Here is a 22,823-nt window from a genome sequence, read left to right as displayed (position 1 = left end):
TTATAGGTGAAGTTTATGGGAGAAAACAAAAAATTATACATCTTTTCATACATAATCAAACTTAATAATTTTTTTACTAATCATCACATGTGTTTATAATTCAAAAATGTTCAAAGATTGCTTGATAATTTAGGAGAACCCATTCACTTTGGGTATGGATCTACTGATGTAGCTTTAGACTTGCCCGTGTATCGGGTCCTTCAAAATTGTAACGGGTCGGGCTTGAGTTCTCCACTCTGATTTTATTTTCTGCATTGCTAATAGTTCTTCGTGGTTTTTTTTTTTTTTAATGTATATGTTGACTGTTGTTATTGATGTTGATTCAGAGCATTCTAACACTGGATGGGAGCACTTGCTTCCGGGATTGATTCGTGGGGGTGAAGGTGTGTCAGCACGTGTTCTTGAGAAAAAAGAGCTCAGGCAGATATGAAGGAGAAGAATGAAGCTTTTCCGAGTCGTGTCTTCGAGTAGGTAGCAACGTTTTTGTGATCTCTATGCCACTTCGATGGTCATATATGGTTAAGATTTAGATCCTGAATCTCTAGTACATTTTCATTATGGTTCTTGTTGATAGGAGCAAGGAGATGAGTCAGATGACCCATGCAGAAAATGAAGCAAGGGACACAGGCCATGTTGTGACAGAAGCCGACATTCCCTGTCGGCCAATGAATCTCATCGCATCCTCAAGACGGAGGATGAACTACATAGATGAGTCCTTGGACAAGAAGAAGCTGTAAAATCCAGCAGTTGTGCTATTCGTCGCGCTCGCGTGGGGCTTAAAAATCCCAACCTTCCCTATTGCTAGGTTCGTCTCCTCTGGTGCAACTGGAGTCGGGGAATACGAACTAGCATGGCTGAGAAATGCTTGCCCACGGATGTTGATTCTGATGGCCACATATAGTCAGTTCTAAATGGTAGCACCTAGCAGTTGGGCTCCTCCAGTCCTCCAGAACCATCTCCTCAACCATTGACAGAATAGATTCATCTCATGTTTCAACTTGTCCCTGATCAGTACTTATAATGCTCTCAGTCAGAACCGGCTTCCATACGTATACGCCATACTCAGATGTTTCTGGTCTGAAACCAATCTTTCACAGGCTTCATCTTTATAAATCCCTGCTGCTAGATGATATCCATTGTACTTCACATTCTTGCCAGTGGATGCAAGTTTTATGTTTCTTTTCTATGAGTAGTTGTATCACTGTATTTTTTCCTCTTTCCTGAGTGGTAATTTGCAAACAATCATCATACTGAAAGTGAAAGATCCTACACTTCATACCTTAACCATACCAAGTCCATGAATAAACTATCCATATTCAGTCCATACAAACATAATCGCTTGCTCGTCGTGCCTTTGTGGTCTATGTGTGCTCTGATAATTGTATCGTTGTATCGCCATTATCTTTATAAAATTCAAGTTCTACACAAGTCTTTGGACTTAAACTGATTAATCGTCGTTATCAATGGTGACGAAGACAACGTTTACAGAAGGATGAGAGGAAGACATGAATCCTTGATCCTGCTGGCTTCAAGAAGAATACAAGAACAAAATCAAGTTGGCCAATAATTTCAAGACAAAAGGCAAGAGAAACAAAGTTGTTCTGTGCTTTAGTTCTGCCTTTATGGTAAATCCTCAAGAAAATGAATTAGGACACATTTACCAACAAGAAATCCAATGGAATCACAAGATTCTCTTAATTTTTGTTTCACTTAAAGTTTTTTTTTACATAATAAAGGGAAAAAATGTTGTAAATACATGTTTACATTATAATAATTATTTAAAAAAAAACCCTATTATTTTATTAGAATAATAATTATGATTATAAAGATTGCTAATACTTCAAATTAATAGTGTTCAAGAATTTTTTATTTTTTAAATTCATTTACATTTATATTTTTATCCACTGGTTCCATTGGAATGAGTTGTCGCGTAGGCTGTTTGTCAAATTATATGTAGTTAGTTGCAAAGGTAGTAGTCCTAAATCGTACTCTTCGGACATGTTAAAAAATAATTCAAAAAATTTAGAATATTTCCCACAAATTATACTATGCATAAACTTTGTAGGAACGAGTATTTGTCGTTTTACCAAAAACTATAGTTAGTAGTAATGGTGCAACTCAAATCTTTTAAACCGCACAGCAGCGCAAGCACCACGGTTCGATCGCTCTACCAAGCAAGGACAATTATTGCACACAACAATCTCCCTCCCAATAATTGCACTCCTTGCAATCAATGTGAATCAAACCCGTGACCTTGGCTGTGATACCAATTGTAGGACCGAGTGTTTGGCGCTTTACCAAAAGCTATAGCTAGTAGTAATGGTGCAACTCAAATCTTTTAAACCGCACAGCAGCGCAAGCATTACAGTTCGATCGCTCTACCAAGCAGGAACAATTATTGCACACAACAAACTTTATTGCACGTTGCGGAAAAATAAAACTTTGTCATAAATAAATTATATTATCACTAATCATAACTTTTTTTAATGAAGAATTTTTTTTTTTTGGGAAAATACAAATTCCATCTTTATCGAGTCATTATAACTCTTGATTTTACAATTCGAATATCTTTTTCAAATTTTAATTTAGGGCCTCAAATTCTATAAACATTAATGAAATAAATTAAATGGATTCCCTTGGCTTGCGACGTATCTATATATAGGACTAGGATTGGATGAATGAGAGGAATATAATGTATGGTTGGCCATTGAAGAATTATTCCTTTTTGATTCCTAGTTGGATTTATATGAATGCGTAAATTCTCATAAAAGATTCTGTGGAATTTACCTTATTATACAGAATCAATGTTTATATGAAACCTATAGCTCGAAAAACGAAAAAATTTGTTATAATTGAGTTTCGAACGCCAAATGAGCTATATGTAATATACGATATCTATGGATTTTTTTTATTGAAATGTTAATATAACCGAATCATACCAAATTTAAGCGTGGATTTTACTCTCAATCAACATGCAATATTCCATCATTTGATTTTGATTTTGATTATTGAATATTATTCATTGCCATAAAATACACGATCGAAGAAGAAAGGAAATAAATTGAAGCCTATTTAGTATCAAAGAATCTACAAAATTTTGTGGGAATTTTTTTATTTTCTCAAATTGCTTTCTTATTCCTTTTGTCATTTGGATATAGAGAGTGACCGATTGATGAGATGTTAGAATAAAGGTAATATGCTCACACTATATCTAATGATCAAATTTAAATTTGGACATGTGAGATCTATATATTTTTATAGACACACCGGCTTGAACAAAGAATTTTGTTTCTAACTCATTTGCTGTAATTGTTTTAAATTAAAACGATAAATGGTAGATGGTCTTGAAATTTATGAAACACTTTCTCCGCTGAACATGTGTTATTTTGTCTAACGTTGTACGTCCAATTAATAAAGTTTACAAACTATTGTATTAACTCGATAGTGTTATAAGGATGTGACGAAAAGAAAAGAGAATATAAATTCGTAAATGCTACATATTTTTCCACGCCTTAAAATGGCTATAAAATGTTCATTCGTCCACTTTTTTTACAATCCGAACCAACCATTCATCATCTATTGGCCAATTCAAAGGGTGCTATATTGTTTAGTATTCTTTTTTTTTTATTATTTGTAGGAGGAAAAATGTCTCTGCTCAATGATCTCATCAACTTGAACCTCTCAGAAGTCACTAAAAAATCCATCTACGAGTATATATGGTCAGTTCTTTCAAGTTTTCCTTTCTATTTATCTGTTTTTGCCCCATTTTTGTTGTTGTTTTGATGCGTAAGGTTTGATTTTTACCAGCTTTCGGTTTGCGGGCTTCGTTTCTTTCTTTTGTTTTTCCCCAGGAAAATATGTTTTAACATTGGTTGTTTTATGTTCTTGCATGATGAGATTTCCAAAAAGGTTGGAGCTTTAGTTTCTGGATGAGGTGCAGTGGTGTTATACCGCATGTTTTTACTATGTAGTAACCTTAAATTTGTGAACTTTGTTGGGTTCATGTTGATTTGATGTCCATGTTGTGTAACTTTGTCGAAGTGGTCATCTGTTATTTCATTTCAGACGATTTCTGGATGCTACAAATATAGTTTATAGGATTAGTTGTTTTTTCTCTTTGTAGAACTCAGATTTTGGAGGAAAAAAAAGGAAAAATCAATGAAATTTGAATTTTTCTTGTTTTGAGGGGAGTGAGTGACGGCTCCGCTCCTCCACCACTGCTTCGAACTCTGTGTCTGGATTCACTGAGACGTTTACATTTTCTCATGTGTATGTTTTGATCATTTATCAGGATTGATGCGTTTGGGAAGCTCAGAAGCAAGGCCAGGGTACTTTTTTTCCTTACCACACATTAGTAAGTTGAGAAGATAAGGTTCTCTATCAAGTTTGATTGTTCATTTCTTGTGCTGTGAATCAGACTCTACCTGGTCCAGTTGCTGATGCTTCAGAGCTTCCGAAATGGAATTTCGACGGTTCAAGCACTGGTCAAGCCCCTGGTGCAGACAGTGAAGTTGTTATTTAGTAATGCTTCATTCACCTTAAGTCCTCCACTATGATCAACCATTTTCTTTGTTATATTCACGTATTGAAAAGTGGAACTAGAGATATAAGTTATTGGGGACATCAGATACAAATTAAAATTTAAACTTTTGGGTTGTTGGAACTTGTATTTGAATGGAAGATTTTGAACATTATTTCCAAATGAAGTGGAAACATGTTCTTGTTCTGTTTTTATGCAGCCCTCAAGCGATTTTCCCCGATCCATTCAGGAGAGGAAGCCACATGCTTGTAAGTCCCATCACTTGATATCCTAGCACGACAACGAAATTATCTCTTGTGCGAGTTAGTGAAAATAAACTGATTTTTTTTGTTCATTTTCCATAGGTCATGTGTGATACTTACACTCCATCTGGAGAACCTATTCCCACAAACAAGAGGCATCGAGCTGCTCAAATATTTAGCGATCCTAAGGTTTCTGCTGAGGTACCCTGGTATGTTCTCATTCCTGTTTCTTTTACATTTTTTCCAAGATTCTGTTTCTAAAATGTTATAGAAACAATCTGATATTGAACAACAAAGAACTTGGATGCAATTCGATTGAACAAAGTTGAAGAGAATAGCTTTTATTGATCGAAGAAAAACTCTTTTATAATAGAGAAAAGATCTCACACTCGTCTCTCAATTTCTCTTAGCAACAATCAAGAATAAAACAAGCAACACAACTAACTCCTAACCCAACTAGAACACTTACTCTTAAGTCCTAATCCTACTTGGACCTTAGGTTAGTTTCTCGCAATTATCCATGTTGCAACAGATTCCATCTTGATCCATTTGTGTGTTTTCTTTCCAACAAAATCTAAATTTTAACGTAAAATTATAAAAATGCAGGTACGGTATCGAGCAAGAATACACTTTGTTGCAGAAAGACGTGGTCTGGCCTTTGGGCTGGCCTGCTGGAGGGTTCCCCGGACCACAGGTACTGGAGTGACATTTCCACAATTCTTTATCACGTTGTAACATTTTCACGCTACTCGTGATCTAGTTGTTTGTACATAACGGATTCGGAACTGACTTTACAGCCATACCATAATCTTCCCTTGTTGTTTCAGGGACCATACTACTGTGGGATTGGTGCTGATAAAGCATATGGCCGTGATGTTGTAGATGCTCATTACAAAGCATGTCTCTACGCCCGCATAAACATTAGTGGAATTAATGGAGAAGTTATGCCGGCCCAGGTTAAAAAAACATTATAGCATCCAATAGGATCATATCAAAAATAATATTTTGGTGTTTCAATGTTGTTTTCACCGTCAAATGTGCTCATACATGCGCTTCTGTTGCTCAGTGGGAATTCCAAGTCGGGCCGTCTGTTGGTATCTCAGCAGGTGACCAAATATGGGTTGCTCGTTACATTCTGGAGGTACACACTCTACCCAAAACCTGGCTTTCTGTTATTTTTTTCATCTCAAGCACTATTCTTGGATTCATCCTAGATTTGGTCAGCTTCAACTGCACTATTTTTCACACATTCTTGAAATCTTGACAGCGGATTACTGAGATAGCTGGAGTCGTCCTCTCGCTGGATCCCAAGCCAATTCCGGTTAGCACTTCGTGATTTACCATGCACATTGTTTCACTCAAATCTGTGGTGGTTTTCATGGTATCAATGTTATCTTTTATGTGACAGGGTGATTGGAATGGTGCCGGTGCTCATACAAATTACAGGTTCAGTTCTATCATCTATTATGTTCTTTCATCTGAACTTCTTTAACCCTGTTATCATAGTCAATAGTCCCTTCATGTTCCCTAAGCAAAACGTATATGAAAATATTCAGTACAAAGACCATGAGAGAGGATGGAGGCTATGAAGTCATCAAGGAGGCGATTCGTAAGCTTGGTTTAAGGCACAAGGAACACATTGCTGCGTATGGAGAAGGCAACGAACGTCGTCTTACAGGAAAGCACGAGACTGCCAGCATAGACACATTCTCATGGGTAAACCATTTAGTTCTTTTATACCTTCTTAAGCTCAAAACTTGTTAACATGCTAAAAACTATGGTATGGTTTCTTCGGATTTATGACTCGGAATCGAGATATAATTTTCAAATATGAAATTGTTATTTGCCTACTGCCTATGAACTTTGAGGGTTTGGGAAAATTGATATCTGTTATACCTTGCAGAAAAATTCCAGTTAAATGGGGGGGTAGTTGTTGGTATCTATCTATATGTTTATGTAAATTACTTATATTTTTAGTGCAAACTAGTACAAGATTTCGAAAACTCCGAAATTGGGAACACTTCTCCCACTAGCCTTTCTCATATTTTGCCCTTGCTTGTTTGAGTTTCTTGAATTTCTTGTGTCTTGACAGGGTGTGGCGAACCGTGGAGCATCCATCAGGGTCGGTAGGGAGACCGAAAGAGATGGAAAAGGTTACTTCGAGGATCGCAGGCCTGCCTCAAACATGGATCCATACGTTGTCACTTCTATGGTCGCGGAAACGACCATCCTTTGGGAACCATAAGATATCAGTCGAACCTTTGTCCAAAAAAAAATTTGGTGTTGAGACTATTCATAATCTGTTTCCTTTGTTGTGTATTTGATTGCTTTCTGCTGCACTTCCCTTATTTACAAATCCAATAGCACAATCAATACCTGTGTTTTACAACTTATCTGATCAGAATTGAATTATTGTTGTTTATGACATTAGTCTAATCAATAAATCAAGAAACTAGGTTGTTCTGTTATAGAATTTCAAATGTTTTTAGCAAAAAAAAAATGCTTGCAAAAAATATGTGCCAAGTTGGGTATTAAGAAATCACCGAGTATTTTTTATGTTCAATCTGATCATAATTCGAGAATTGAAATTTTCTTCCACTTGGGAACAGTGGAGAATACACAAAGATGCAATAGTTTGATGCCAAAAAAGTTCCTATCACTTGATGTCTCGACCTCCGTTATCACAACTTCTAGGTGTATTGTTTAAAGAATGAAAAGGTTTTATGTGAGACGATAAAACGAATCGGACCGATTCACATTTGTAGTATAACGTAATATTTTAACATAAAAAATAATATTTTTCATGAATCAATTCTGATACCTCATGGATGGGCCCACTACCCCTGGTTCATCCCAGCCTAAATGGAAGACATGCTCATGACAGGCCCATGTATTTTCTTATAAATACCAAGTTTGAGTGTCTAATTCATTCATTCAATATATATATTACTTTTTAGCAGCACCCTTAGCTGTTCTTCACTTATACCTTCAGTCTCTGACTTGAGCGTCGGAGGGACTACGTCGGGACACCTTCTCGGCCTTTTTCTAACGGTTTTTTTCGTGATTTCAGGCTTATGACAAATTCGAAGCCTGCATCTGGACTAATGTCACTTACTGGAATCAGACCCTAAATTTTCAGATCTGTTTTGCAAAATTATTCTATGATAGAATATGTCTTGAAAAATTGGAATCTTGATTCTTTCAACAAACATATAATGTGACATGAATCACATATTTTAATTAAAATTCTACCGCATAACATGCTCCAAGGTCCCATCGTGTCCTAGCTAGTGGCACGCACACGGAAAACAAAAAATTATTGTTCATTTTGATTATATTTTATGTAAACGGGATTATGTTAATTACTATTTCACTCGTATGATTTGTTCGAATTTTAGTAGAAAATACATCTAACATTATTAGAAATTTAAAATTTATTAATTTAAAGGGAAAAAATGCATTTTTCTTCCCATATATTTGTTGTCTATATGCGATTTTGATAATTAGCCTATGCTGTCAAAGTTGAGGTTTGTCTTGTATTTTTCATTTTTTTGGGAGTTTTTTTTTTTTTGAAGTGTTTATGTGCACTCTACACGCAAGCGCCAACTCCATCGACGTCAGGTTCGCGTCATGTTGAAAACACGATCAAAATTGAAGAAAACTCTAAAATAGAATACTACAACTAAAATTATTAAAATTTCAAACAAATAAATATAGATAAACAAACATTGTAATTTCCCTTGATTTAAATTCAAAGAAATTATTTCGAAAAGTAACCAAATCCATTTAGATATACTCTACTCCCACCATCATGCATGTCCATATCCAAGAAACACTTGCATGTGCATGCTCTAAGAATAGGCACACAACATTTAAGGACAATAAGAAACAAACACTTACATGATGTCAGATTAAGTGTGAAAGAGATTAATTTTATGAGATTGATTTTCGATCTCTTGACACCTACTCATAAAATTATTATTTTTTATGTCAAAAGTATTATTTTTCGTTATAGGTATGGATCAAGTCAACTCATTTCACATATATCGATCCATAAGATCATCTTACAAAAGATCTACTCAAATAGAAAAAAATGACCAAACCCGTGGTCCGTATTAAGCACGCTTAATGCCCAATAAAGAGCAAAACCAAGAGTATTAAAACTTTCATATAGATTTCAAACAATTCGAAATTTTTTCCTCTAAAAGAATTCTGGCCTCATTTGTTTTTCACCAAATTAATTAGCTCCATAATATAAAAAAAACAAAAATAAAACTATCTTGTTTTAAATCATTCAAAAGATGTGTTGGATTGAGAAGATGATCACTCGAAAGATGATCAGTCGAATCAGAATCCAATTTAGTAAAAAAGAAAATTGGTATTTGAATATCGATCCATTCATATTTTTTAATAAACGAGGTGGAGATGGCGATTTGTGTCGTAAAATTAATTAATTTTTAATATTAAAAGCCTCTTCGTTTACTTTTTCAATTTAATTTCGGTAGACCCCTTTACGACAGGTATATTTATTGTGGGCTGGTGGGCCATTGCCTTTCTGAAAGAATCAAATAAATGGGCCGAGATATGATATTTTACTTAGTCAAAAGCCTAACCTTTCCCCAATTATTGTGGCATAATAAAAGGACAATAATTTGATGCCAAACGAGTGATTGCCATTCATCCCAAAACATTAATTCTCTTTAAATTAAAATATTCTATTGAAAAATACGTTTTTGGTTTTATTAAAGTCATTTATATAATAAGTTTTTTTGAAACATACGTTTTTGGTTTTATTAAAGTCGTTTATATAATAAGTTTTTGTGTTCGTTTGATTAAACGTGTTTAAGTGTGAGTAATATTGAAATATGTGAGTCGTAAAAAAAATATTATCATCTGGTTGATTGTGTGAGTCATAAAAGATGTATTATGATTAAATGTTCTTTAACTGAGATTAGTATTNTCTACTGTATACAATTTTGCAATAAAATCCACAAATACTATGACAAGAAGGTATTTTTATATTTAGATAAACTCAAATGTTCTAATATAAGGACAAAGTCACAGTTTTTGTGGAAGACAATGAAATGCAATAAAACAAAAAATAATAAACAAGGGAAAAAATTCTCACAATTTAATCCATTATTTGACAGTAATTTTTTTATTTTATTAAAGTTGAAGATATGATAATAACCACTTAGGAAGGATACCAACTTTTTCTTCCAACTTTACCTTTATATGATATTAATATTACACTTTTGTTTTTTGTTTTTTGTTTTTTTAAATTTCAATACACACTTTTATTTTTATTTTTTTATTTCAACAATTCAAATATCAATTTAGTCCCTTCATAATTTATCAAATTTCACTTTAGTCTATCGATAATGATAAAAAAAACTGTACATATATGTATCACATGTACAGAATAACTAGTATCATATGGTTGTTGAACTCTCGTTTCTAGATAATATGCATGTTTTTAGAAGACTGCACACTGGTTTTTTTTAAGCTAATCATGGCCCCATTTTTGACATTTTCTAATCTTCTAAAATTATTAATTTCTAGAAATTATAAATAAATTTTATTCTAGAATGTGAATACTTTCCAAGATCAGCGAAAAAAAATGTAATGGGCGTCTGGGAATTTGACATTTTTATCCCATTGTGTTCACAATTTTGACAATTAATATTTTAAAGTCTCTTAATTATAATATTATTAATATTATAATTTTAAACGTATAATTGCACACTTATTAGATGCCCCCTATTTATTTGACATTTTTCTACTTGTGTAACAATCTTCGTTTCTAGAACTATTAGAATTTAGAATTTTATTGTGTAGGGTTTTTTTTTTATTAACGTAACCAAGTGCGTTCGAGGCATCGTTTTTTAGGAAATGTGTAAGAAGGAGAAAGATTCGGTCTGAATATCGTAATCCTAATCTATATAAACCATTTCATTGAAGAGAGAGCATTTTCAGATAAAAAATGAAACTATTATGACATTCGCCTTAATAGGTCTGTTCTATGCTCCCTCCGTTTCCCCCTCCACTTTTACACCAAGTAATCTCATATGTATGGACCGATGCAAACACTTGGTTACGTCTTTTAAGCCAAGTTTAGACCGAGTAAATTTAATTATGACGAGTTTTAGATTTATTCTTATTTATGTTAGGAAACTTACAAATTACTATCGATTTAAATAGATTTTAAGTCGATGTTAAAATCAGTTTTCAAATCATATCTCTTAAAATAGATTAAATTCATCCATGCCAACGTAATATGTTTGAAAAAAGTGTAATTTATAGACCCTATAAAGTTGACATTGTCTAATACCACAAGTGCATAAGATAATTTATTTCACAAGGAACTTTATCATAAGAAAGGATCCATTCTTGATGAAAAGTAGAAAATTTTCCATTTACCTTTGTGCAATTATATGTTTATTTATTCACTTACATATAATTTTAGAATTTGGAGTAAGTTTTCGATAAAAGTGCATATAACATATAGTGTTAATTAAATATAATATTATAGTCTAGACAAGATACATCATCATCATCATAGTTAACTCGACCGTGAAATATACGTAGAGTATGGTGTTATACTATACGTAATTATTTTACTCCACCTTTGTCTTCTTAAAATTTTCACTCTTCCCCCTTAAAATTTTTAATATATTTTCTCGTCCCCTTAATTTCGTTTTTCTGGCTCCATCTCTGACAACAGTTTTCCCACTATTAGATTAAAAAGGTGGTGATTCTAGGTAATTGCATATAATTTAGATAATTTTGCTCCCACCCCCATTGAAAATTATTGATCAATAGGGTTTCTTGGCCCTTTGGTCCCCGAGCTATACGAAAATACCCGTTCGACCCCTACGAATATTCAACATGTTAAATATTTTGTCCCAAAATAAATTTAACTAAATAAAAGTTAAGCTCGTGTAGTCTATTCATTGCACATATGCATGCATTAGAAGGAATTTGTGTTTTCTATCATTCACGGTTTGGGTATAGATTCATTCGACATATTGAATTTGGCATGACGGTACTTCGTGTTCATATCATTTAATAATTTACTAAGTTAGGTCGATTGGTTTGTTGTGACGAGTTAATTGTATATGAAATATAAAAGTATTTGTCAAGGTGTTTTAAATATTTCAATAGAGTTTCAAACTGTTATATTTTACAAGTGACACATTAAAATTTGAAAAGTAGTTCCAAACTTTTATAATCGAATTGAAAATAAGGTAAAAACTTGTGTGAGACGGTCTCACGGATCGTATTTTGTGATATTGATATCTTATTTGGGTCATCCATGAAAAGGTATTACTTTTTATTGTGAATATCGATAGGATTGAACTGTCTCACATATAAAGATTCGTGAGAACGTCTCACAAGAGACCTACTCTTGAAATAAATACAAGTATTTTCATGATAGAGTTCGAGCTCAACTCGATGTTTCTAATCGATTCAAAACTAAAAAGATAAACTATTTCAGACATGAGTTCAGTTCAGATGAAGTCCAAATTCAAGTTCGACTTGGTTTAGACTTAAGACGAGTTTGAATACAAAAGTTATATATAACTTAAAAAGAACACTTCGTGATAGATAGATGTTTCGCAAAAAAAGAGAAATCGGTGGGCTGAAAACAAATAACCCCATCGTAAGGGGTCAATTGCAAATTCACAAATACGGGACAAACATCCAGTTCCTCATCAGTATACGCTTCGTTTCTAAGACGAGGCGGTTCCCAAAGGCAGACACGTCCACGCAAGAAAGTATTTACGAAATATTCAAATAAACATACGAATCTTTATTATTTCAAGAATATTATATATTCACACGCATTAACCAGGAAAAATACAGCAAATCATGGAGTTTTGGGGCCCATTAATTGATGCCTCTTCCCCTATAAAGCGAGTGGACAGGATGATTCATCGCATTAGTTATCCACAGCCCCATAAATACAAATTAACTACACGTCATTCGTTGAGTTCTCTCGCGAATAATTAACTGGAGATTTTTAAGGTGGTTCCTTAAACGGTGTGGAAAGATATATCCTGAGTTTCTTCCCTTTAGCCTTCTTGGGGAGTTACTGAGATTTGTTCTGTGTAAAAAGATTGGAGATTTGATTTATTAGTGATGACCATGCAAATCAAGAAATTGGTGGCTTTACCCGCCCGCACAGGCAGACATTTGCAGCGTTACAGCCAGGGTTTTCGTCTGGTTGTCGGGTAATTTTCTTGAAAACCTTATCTTTTGAAGAAAATAAAAAGTTTTGAGATTTTACCCAGCAACTTTTGAGAAGGGGTTCCCGGTTGTGTTGAAGTTGGCGTTTGTAATTGAAAATGATGACTGAGGAATTTTTTTTTAAGCTTCAAAGATGGAACTTTTCTTTGTTCTTTGATTTGCTGATATACAATGATTGGCTGAAAATGATGTATTTGTCTGATTATCGCTTCCCTTTGACGAATTGTGCAGATGTATCCCGTACAGATTCAGGAAAACCAACAAATCACCCCAAAACCACGAGATTTCAATTCATGATTTGGAGGTTCTTTTGATTAGCTCTCAAAAGAGTCCAAGAATGATGTTTCCTAAGGTAGTTTTGGGCGCATATTAGTTAACTTTGAATTAAAATAATGAGAAAGACAAGAATTTGTAGTTATTTAAGACCATCTTTGGTTTGAGACTGATCTTTTGCAATGGAATTTTCAGGGTGGTTGGGAACTCGATGAAGATATCAGAATGGCTGCTTCAAGAGAAACCATCGAAGAAGCCGGTGTAATCGGCTTACTCGAGGTGAATATCTCGCCTTCTTGTAGAATAATTGAACAATGTTTATGTACATAAATTCTTTTGTGATTCTAAAGATTTCCTGGTTACCATTTTCTTGCAGGATAAATTAGGCGAATGGGTTTTCAAGAGCAGAAGCCAAGATAAATACCACGAGGCATCGATGTTTCCCCTCCTTGTAACCGAGGAACTCGATGTTTGGCCGGAGAAAGATGTCCGCCAACGAGTTTGGGTACGATTCAGAGTACTATACAATTCAATGTCATATCACGTGTGATGATGATGATCTCTCTAACATGTCATTTGATCCTATATATGATACAGATGTCTGTGAATGAAGCTAGAGAAGCATGTGCACATCCTTGGATGAAGGAGGCATTAGAGGCCTTTGTCAGTCAATTTTCGGCTCCAACGAGGATGGTGGAAGAGCCTCTGATGTTGCCTAGACTAGGATCTTGCCGAGTGGACGAATTGAGATTGTGCAGGAGGGCTCAAAATGGGGATGATGATGTTGATCGATATTTGATTAGTTGATCTATTAGACTATAATCCCACGACTTTTCGAGGGTTGGGTTGTTAACTTTGCGGCATACTAGTTGCTGTAATGATTTGGAATTGGTAGTATAAGGAGGGAGAGTTGGTAGAGATTATGTACAGCTTCATTCTTGGATTCATTCTTTCTTTTACTACACGAGTCTTGTCATAACTCGAGTTCGAGATCGAGTTCGAGTCCGAGATTACTTCGTGTGTAAGCAGTTAGGGTGACTTGTATATTAAGAATGGTAACTTTCATTATGTGTATTAAAAGTTTGTTCATTAACATTGAATCAGTGATTTTTAGGCCTATTTTCTAGACAATTTAGAAATAAACAAGTCTTTTGTGAGACGGTCTCACGAATTTTTATCAGTGAGACGGGTCAACTTTACCGATATTCACAATAAAAAATAATATTTTTTCATGAATGATCCAAATAAGATATTTGACCTACGAAATTAATCCGTGACACCGTCTAACAAGAGTTTTTGTGTTTAGAAACATAGCTTTCCTTTTCTAAAATTGAATTTTAGAAAATTACAAATAAAATTTTTGAGTATTTTTATCATATAAAATGAACTTTGTACAATTCAAATTGGTTTCATTGCCAACTGCTTTGCCAATGGGAACAAGGAATTTGAGGTGGGAACACTGTTCTTTCTACAAAACCAGTTCAAATATTTGATGTCCAGATTTCTAGTTTTAGATAAGTACAAAACTATACAAACACTTTCCTTTCAAAAAAACTACACTTTTAAGAAAAACACAAAAAAACTCTCATAAAGACGGTTTCACGTGTCAATTTTATAAAATTGGTAGTCATCCATGAAAAAAGATATTTTTAATGTCAAAAATATTATTTTTTTATTGTAAAATTGATAAAGTTGACTCGTCTCTCACAAAAAAGATATTGAGATATGCATATAAGTGATAGTAATAAACTAATCCGACTCGAATTACGTGTAACCGACTCAATGAATAACCTATTTGTTGGGCCGGAACTATAAGATATGGGCTTTACTAACTTAGCTCACAATCCCTTTCTTCGTTGATGATACGGCCCGCCCTACTTCAGTAGTAGTATTTATTATTACCTGTTACATTATACTATGTTTGTATATAAATATTTTTATTATGTATATTTGTGATCTTTGTAATTTTGATTTTTTATTTTATTAAATTTTAACGTAATGTAAAACTAACATGCATAATATCATATCAGTATTCTCAATGAAAAATGACTAAAAATGAAAAAATTCACGTTATCTTTTTCCTACCACAGACCGAAAGGAAAAAACATCACTAAATTTGTACCTTCCGTTATTTCATATATGACAATGAGGCCGAACTAAAACAAAATACCTTTTTTGTTACTAAGTAAGATTCGATGCAAAGCTAAGACTGAAATTCGTTATCATAGAAAACCCGAAAATCCTAAATAAAAGCAAACAGATAAAAATGGTATTTTATAGCATTTTTCATAGATGAAAAAATTTTGGGGCCTAATATTTGAGGCTCTAGAAATTAATTAAGCCAGCGAGTCTCCCACAAATCAAAGGGTTTCTCAGGAAATATAATATTTTTCGAATTTCCATATTAATCGACAAAATCTTAGTTGGATAATCTTGATTATTCTGACTTGTCCACTTCAATATATAACTAACATGTATATATATATATATACATTTAAAATTGACAAGTTGTGACGTTCCAACTTCCCAATTACGGTNTGTTTGAGTTAAGGGAGACTTGGGCTCTATTTTTGTTGATAAATATTATTATTGACCGATAATAAAATATCTATATTTTTAAAAAGAGAAATGATAATAAACTATGTTTTTATAATTCAAGATGTAAACGAACAAAGTCGTTCGTGAGCCACCTAAAGTTCGATTCGATAAAAAATTCGTTCGACAAAGAGCTTTAAATCTTAATCTTGAATGTGTCATGTGTGTATAATTTGTTTACTTTCATAATCGACTTTCCATGATTATTATTATAATAATGCGATTATTATTATTTTTATACTGTTTTATTAATTTATTAAAAATGAAAATTTAATGATATGTGGGAAATATAATTTGTACCAACAAAATTAATTGGCCCAAAACCAACATTTAATTGTGAATTTCTAAAATAATTTAAAATTAAATGAATTTATTTTATACACAAAAATAAAATCTTTTAGTCCCATATACATATTAATTATTATTATTCCATATGGGAAATTGATTTATTGTATATTTTTTTATTTCAAGATAAAATGATCAGATAAAATATAATAAACAAAAAAAACTAAGATTAATTAATTATCAAGAAAAATTTGACTCAGTTTTTTTTATTTACTTAATATTAATATTTTCTCGTAATTTTCTTCTCATTTATTTTTGCTTAGGGCATCCACAACGGTGGATATTATCCAAACCATGTCATCCAAATATCTTCTCCATTGAAATATTCACCATTGCACACTATTGATTTGTGTGCCACAACAATACCCGGTTACAAATTTGTAACCGGATATTGTATTTTTTTTAATTTCTTGAAACAAGCGTGATTGAGACGCCCTTGTTTTTTGGGTCGAGTTTTTTTTTTTTAGAACGAGATGGGTTGAGATTCTTTTTTTTTTTGTCGAGCTTTTTTTTTTGAGTCGGGCTGGATCGAGATGCGTCGACCCAAGCTCTGTGAAGAGCTTGGGTGGGTCGAGGTGAATCCTCGACCAGAGCAGTTTTAATTTTTTTTTTCTTGATTTTTTTATTTATTTAATTATATTTAATTATTATGAAGCAGTTTTATTTATTTTTTTCATTTATTTAATTATATTTAATTATTTATGTAAAATATAAATGGACAATTGAATGGAATATGCACAACGTTTTTTTTTGAGTCGTGCTGGGTCGAGGTGCCTCGACCATTGTGAAGAGCTTGGGTCTTTGGGTCTCGGCAGGAGTTGGGTGGGTCGAGGTGAAAAGCCAAGCAGTTTTATTTTTTTTCTTGATTTTTTATTATTTATTTAATTATATTTAATTATTATGAAGTAGTTTTATTTTTTTTTCATTTTTTATTATTTATTTAATTATATTTAATTATTATGTGAAATATAAATGGACAATTGAATGGAATATGCACAACATTTTTTATGTCTTTTTTTAGTATCTTTGTGAATTACTAATTTTCAATTATTATTATTATAAATGTTGTTTTATGATTTGTAATTTATTATTATTAATGTTATAAATATTGTTTTGTGGTAAATTAGTTTTGTATAGTTCGTTATAAATTTTTTAATTTTATTAATATTTTTTTTATTACAAATTAGTTATTCAAAAATAATGGTTATAATCTTTCTAGTTTTATATTTCAATAAAAATATAATACTAAATAATAGATGAAAGTAATTAAAGTGGTTAAATGATTTTATTTAAATGAAAATAAAATATTAATTAAAGTGACAGTGAGATCCATAAATATTTAGTTGGTGTGATATTTGATTGTGAAATATGAAATATTTGAGTAGAAAAATATTTGATTGATGATGTGAATTATGAGTTCCACAAATATTTGAAAGAAATATTTTTCTTATCGTGGATGACCTAACAGTAATCCAAAAATTAATTGATTGTGATTCACGTTTCCGAACACCAAATTAACTGATAAATTGTATATTTCATTATTCACACCGAATCCAAGAAACTTTTGATTCAACCAATAAATTCCGAAAGAAAAGTTTGACAGTAGAAAAATAGCAAATTTAAAGAAAATTAAACATAAAACTAAGTAACAAGAAGGGGAATATGTTTTTTTTTTAAACCTGTCTCACGTGTTTATATTTACAACAGATCGAATGAATTCATATTTATAATGAAAAATAATTTCATAAATTAATTCAAATTACAGACCTTTATAAAATTGAATTATGAGAATATTTCATACAATTTTTTTTGTGAATTAATAAAAAAATTATTTATTTATTCATAGGCATGTTTTGAGCTTTGGTTGACTTAGTTGAGTAGTTTAAATCACAATGNCGAAGGTGTTGAAAATATAAAATATATATGGTTTGAAATATTATTTATTTATTATATTTATTTTCGTGTTCATCAATGAAATGACACTATAATAAATATACACCGTTTCATAATTTGTATGTCATATATAAATCGTCACAAAAACTCATGTGAGACGGTTTTACAGTCAATTTTGTGAAACAGATATTTTATATGAGTAATCCACGAAAAAATAATGTTTTTTTATGTCGAATATATTAATTTTTATTGTAAATATAAATATAATTAATGTATTTAAAGAATAATACAATATAAATATAATTAATGTATTTAAAGAATAAAAATATATAAAATCATCTAATTAAAAACTTACTCATAAATTATTGGTATTTGATTTTAAAAAATAGAATCCCCTTATTCCCAGCTAGGATCACTCCGTCTCAAGACTTGAATAACCCTCTCTCACACACACACTGCTTTTCTTTCTCTAACACACAGAGTGGCAGATTCATTCATGGCGTTCATTAAGTTCATCCCTCCCAACCAAATCCCTCACTCGCTTACCGCTTCACCACATGCTTCATAATGGAGCACTCAACCAAATGATTCGCCGCCCTTTTTTCTTCTTCTAGATTAAGATCACAATAATTCAATAGATTACACAATGTGGGCACTGGGTTCACGGAAGTTCCCTGAAATGTTGTTTCTCCTTTTCTTGTTCTTCTCTTTCACTGTTTCCTCGGATCTGTCGACTGATAGGGAGGCCCTCTTGGCCTTCCGGTCCGCTGTCGGCGGCCGCACTCTGCTTTGGAACACCACCCTTACCACCCCATGCAACTGGCCTGGTGTTCTGTGTGAGAACAACCGGGTTACGGTCCTCCGTCTCCCGGGCTCGTCTCTATTTGGTTCCATTCCTCCCAACACTTTGTCCGGTTTAACGCTTCTTCGTACTCTCAGCCTTCGCCTCAACCATCTCTCTGGTCCGCTTCCCTCTGACCTCTCGCAGCTTTCTCAGCTTCGGAATATTTATCTTCAGGGGAACCAGTTTTCCGGCCCTGTGCCTGAATTTCTTTTTTCCCTTCAGGCCCTTGTGCGGTTAAATCTGGCTTCGAACAATTTCTCGGGTCAAATTCCATCCGGGTTTAACAATTTGACCCGTCTGCGTACGCTTTACCTGGAGGATAACCAGTTCAGTGGCGTTTTACCCGACATTGATATACCTTTTCTTGCTCAGTTTAATGTTTCTTTTAATAATTTAAATGGGTCGGTGCCGAAAGGACTTGGGGGGAAGCCCAAAGATGCGTTTTTGGGAACTTTGCTTTGTGGGAAGCCTCTTGATAATGCATGTGCTGAAAACGGGGGGAAAGTTCCGGCTGCCTCTCCTGAAGAGAATGGAAATGGGAGTGGAAACTCGGGAAATGGTGGGAAGAAAAAGTTGTCTGTTGGTGCAATTGCTGGAATCGTGATAGGATCTGTTGTTGGATTTATTTTACTGCTATTTATTGTTTTGTTTTTGTGTATGAAGAGGAGCGGAAAGAAGGCTAGGTCTGTTGATTTAGCGGCGATCAAAAGCCAAGAAAATGACTCGGGCAGAAAACCAGTGGAGGCTGAGAATGGCGGGATGGGCAATGGATTTTCTGTGGCCTCCGCAGCCGCTGCTGCAATGAGTGCTAATGGGAATGGGAGGGCAGAAAATGGAGCTGACATGGCAGCTGCCAAGAAATTAGTGTTCTTTGGTAACGGGTCGAGGATGTTCGATTTGGAAGAGTTGCTGAGGGCCTCGGCCGAGGTTTTGGGGAAGGGGACGTTTGGTACATCATACAAGGCTGTTTTGGAAGTGGGGACTGTGATGGTTGTGAAAAGGTTGAAAGATGTTACCACTTCAGAAAAAGAATTCAAGGAGAAAATTGAGGGGGTTGGAGCCATGGAGCACGATAATTTGGTGCCTCTTAGAGCTTATTACTACAGTAGAGAGGAGAAGCTTCTTGTATATGATTACATGCAAATGGGAAGCCTTTCTGCACTTCTTCATGGTGAGTCAGATTTCTAGAATTCTCTGCTTCAATTTAGTTTATGATATATTTATATCGATCTTGGCTCAAATATACAACGGGAATTTTCAAGGCTACAAAATTTCATTAAACTTCACTGAACAAATTAAATCTGGCCTTTCTATTTGGTTACTGCTTGCAAAGATAGTATCTTTTACAGTGATACTATGTAGGATATGGATTTTTGCTTGTAATAATCATTCATGATGCGAAGATACATCGACAAATTGGCTCTCTGGCATGTAAATCGTTAGTGAGAATAACATGTTTATATATTGCCGGTGACGTGTACCGGAGGCTAAAACTCCAGCAAACATCTAAATTTGCTGCTATGAGATTGCTGCTCCTGATTTATCAACCACTTAGCTTAAGTTGGCGAGAATTTCATTTTGTAGCAAATGATAGATTAAAGTTTTTATCTTAGATGAAAGTTATTTTACACACAAAAAAAAAACCATATAAGTCATATGTTAAATAAGAGACTTGGTAGAGATTTGGTATCAATCTATCGCTTTTATTATTCATTCAACTTCATCTATGCTGGCAGTGCTTCATATGCAATTCTTTCTGGTTTAGAAGTTGACTTTATTCGTTTTCTCGTTGTGTTTAATTAATTCTTGGTTATATTGGTAAGAGTTGGTAGTTTGGTGTGTTCCACCAAAAAGCATAACCTTTAACCTCTAAATTCAAGTAATTGCTTTATTTGGCGATAATTTACTAATTTAGCTGCTGTAATGGGCTTTCTTACCATTTTAACCATACTCTGCTCAGGAAATAAAGGGGCTGGTCGAACACCATTAAATTGGGAAGCGAGATCAAGCATTTTACTTGGAGCTGCTCGTGCGATCGAGTACATTCATTTTCAAGGTCCCAATGTGGCCCATGGAAACATTAAATCATCAAATATCCTTCTTACCAAGTCGTGTGAACCTAGAGTCTCTGATTATGGACTGAACCATCTAGTTGGTCCTTCATCCTCTCCAACCCGAACCACCGGATATCGTGCGCCAGAAGTGACTGATCCTCGCAAAGTCTCCCAAAAAGCTGATGTTTACGGCTTTGGTGTGTTGCTCTTGGAGCTTCTTACAGGCAAAGCACCTACACACACCCTCTTGAATGATGAAGGAGTCGACCTGCCAAGATGGGTTCAGTCTGTAGTCCGAGAAGAGTGGACTTCTGAAGTTTTTGATCTTGAACTCCTCCGGTACCAGAACGTAGAGGAAGAACTAGTGCAAGTCTTGCAAATCGGTATCGACTGCACATCTCAGCACCCGGATAATCGGCCCTCCATTTCTGAAGTTGCGAGACGGATCGAAGATCTAAAACTATCAACATCACGAGACACATAAGGTCAGATTGTTGATCATGTGACTGAAGCTGATTAAAAAGTTCTGTCAAGAGATCTCCAACCGAGAAATTTAATCTTTTTCGAGCTTGGTTGTATTCGTTTGTTGATTTGAGCGTGGTTCTTACTTCTTAGTTGTCAAGAATTAGCAGCTCATCAACTTTTCCCCCTCCCATCGTTAGTCCATTTTTCCTTGGATGGAATATGGTTGCTGTAATTATTGCCTGTACCTTTACTCTTTTTTTTTTCTTTTGCTTTGTTTTTTAAACTTCATTATTTCCCTTTGTGTTGAATTTGATCAAGAGCCAGTAGTTACTTATTGTGACTCAATTTGCTGCATACAACTGAACTTGGATTCGCGACGAGCTAATACAGCAACTTGACTCTTATCAAACCGCGACATCAATCGATTTCGTTTCGAATCTGTCAATCAAATTACTGCGTGGAGCTGGTAACAAATTCTCCATAAACACCAATAAATATAATGTTTCAAATTTGAGCCTTGGTGAAGGTGACAAATACCTGCAATCCTCACAAGTAAAGAGTGCTGGTGAGAGTCACAAAAGTGTGACATTATGTCATATAAAGTACTGCATGCAAAAGCAAATTACCAGATAACTAAAAAGTGCTGGTGAGGGTCACAAAAGTACTTCATGTAATTTGAATGTAGCCCACCAAAAATGATGAGTATAATTTCAAAAGCACTAAATGTGGGATTATCACAATTGGTCAAGAACACAATATCTCATTCCACTTTTAGAACTTTTCGTGTTAGATAGATTACAAGTCATCAGACGCGACGTGTAACCGGAAACATAGTAAACTTTAGCAATGTATTCTATTTGATGTGCTCAAAGGCGTTCACGTTACTCAAAAATATACAATAACTTGTCATGGGGACGATCATGGTTGTGGATGTGTTCCTTTTTCAATATGTTGATTTAAATTCACATAATATCCATAATCACTGAAAAAGGAGGCTAAAATCGATCTCAACAATTTTCAGTCTTTTTTAAAAAAGTTGATAATTAATGCTAATTTAAGTGAAAATGACATCCAACACACAACAATACATATGCCAACTAAATTTATAGGTCAAATGAAATAATTGTACTCAAATGGTTCAACATCCCAATCCCAATCCCAATCCCAATCGGCAGTTAAAGCCTGAGGGACATTAAAGAATTAAGATTGATAATGGTTATGAAATACGTGTCTAAAAAATGATCAAAAACTTTTGTGAGAATGATCGCTTATTTGGGTCATCTATGAAAAAATATTAATTTTTATGTTAAGAGTATTACCTT

The 22,823-nt window shown here is 33.8% G+C and overlaps 3 protein-coding genes across 4 annotated transcripts; all 3 read left to right on the top strand.

The window, feature by feature from the left end:
- The first annotated feature begins 3,536 nt into the window (after positions 1-3,536).
- On the top strand, positions 3,537-7,204 carry LOC140975697 (glutamine synthetase nodule isozyme-like). Of its 2 annotated transcripts, none has more exons than XM_073439554.1 (12): positions 3,537-3,719; positions 4,292-4,328; positions 4,418-4,521; positions 4,740-4,788; positions 4,885-4,991; positions 5,389-5,476; positions 5,610-5,738; positions 5,849-5,923; positions 6,050-6,103; positions 6,191-6,228; positions 6,339-6,498; positions 6,875-7,204. In XM_073439554.1, the coding sequence occupies exons 1-12, from the start codon at positions 3,646-3,648 to the stop codon at positions 7,025-7,027; spliced, it is 1,068 nt and encodes a 355-aa protein (XP_073295655.1). In that variant the 5' UTR covers positions 3,537-3,645; the 3' UTR covers positions 7,028-7,204. The 2 variants fall into 2 exon arrangements, with proteins under 2 accessions (XP_073295655.1, XP_073295656.1); XM_073439555.1 differs by lacking the exon at positions 3,537-3,719 and adding an exon at positions 3,804-3,934.
- Positions 7,205-12,725: 5,521 nt separating this feature from the next.
- LOC140975696 (nudix hydrolase 17, mitochondrial-like) lies at positions 12,726-14,375 on the top strand. The gene is made up of 5 exons (XM_073439553.1): positions 12,726-13,016; positions 13,264-13,384; positions 13,501-13,584; positions 13,682-13,810; positions 13,903-14,375. The coding sequence occupies exons 1-5, from the start codon at positions 12,925-12,927 to the stop codon at positions 14,110-14,112; spliced, it is 636 nt and encodes a 211-aa protein (XP_073295654.1). The 5' UTR covers positions 12,726-12,924; the 3' UTR covers positions 14,113-14,375.
- Positions 14,376-18,546: 4,171 nt separating this feature from the next.
- Positions 18,547-21,858, top strand: LOC140975695 (probable inactive receptor kinase At1g48480). Its single transcript, XM_073439551.1, has 2 exons — positions 18,547-20,153; positions 20,943-21,858. Exons 1-2 carry the CDS (start codon positions 18,785-18,787, stop codon positions 21,518-21,520), a joined length of 1,947 nt encoding a protein of 648 aa, XP_073295652.1. The 5' UTR covers positions 18,547-18,784; the 3' UTR covers positions 21,521-21,858.
- Positions 21,859-22,823: the final 965 nt, after the last annotated feature.

The sequence above is a fragment of the Primulina huaijiensis genome, chromosome 4 (genome assembly GCF_012295235.1).
Source record: "Primulina huaijiensis isolate GDHJ02 chromosome 4, ASM1229523v2, whole genome shotgun sequence".
Lineage (NCBI taxonomy): Eukaryota > Viridiplantae > Streptophyta > Magnoliopsida > Lamiales > Gesneriaceae > Primulina > Primulina huaijiensis.
The sequence above is the reverse complement of the archived record's forward strand: the minus strand, read 5'-3'. Positions and strand labels throughout refer to the sequence as shown.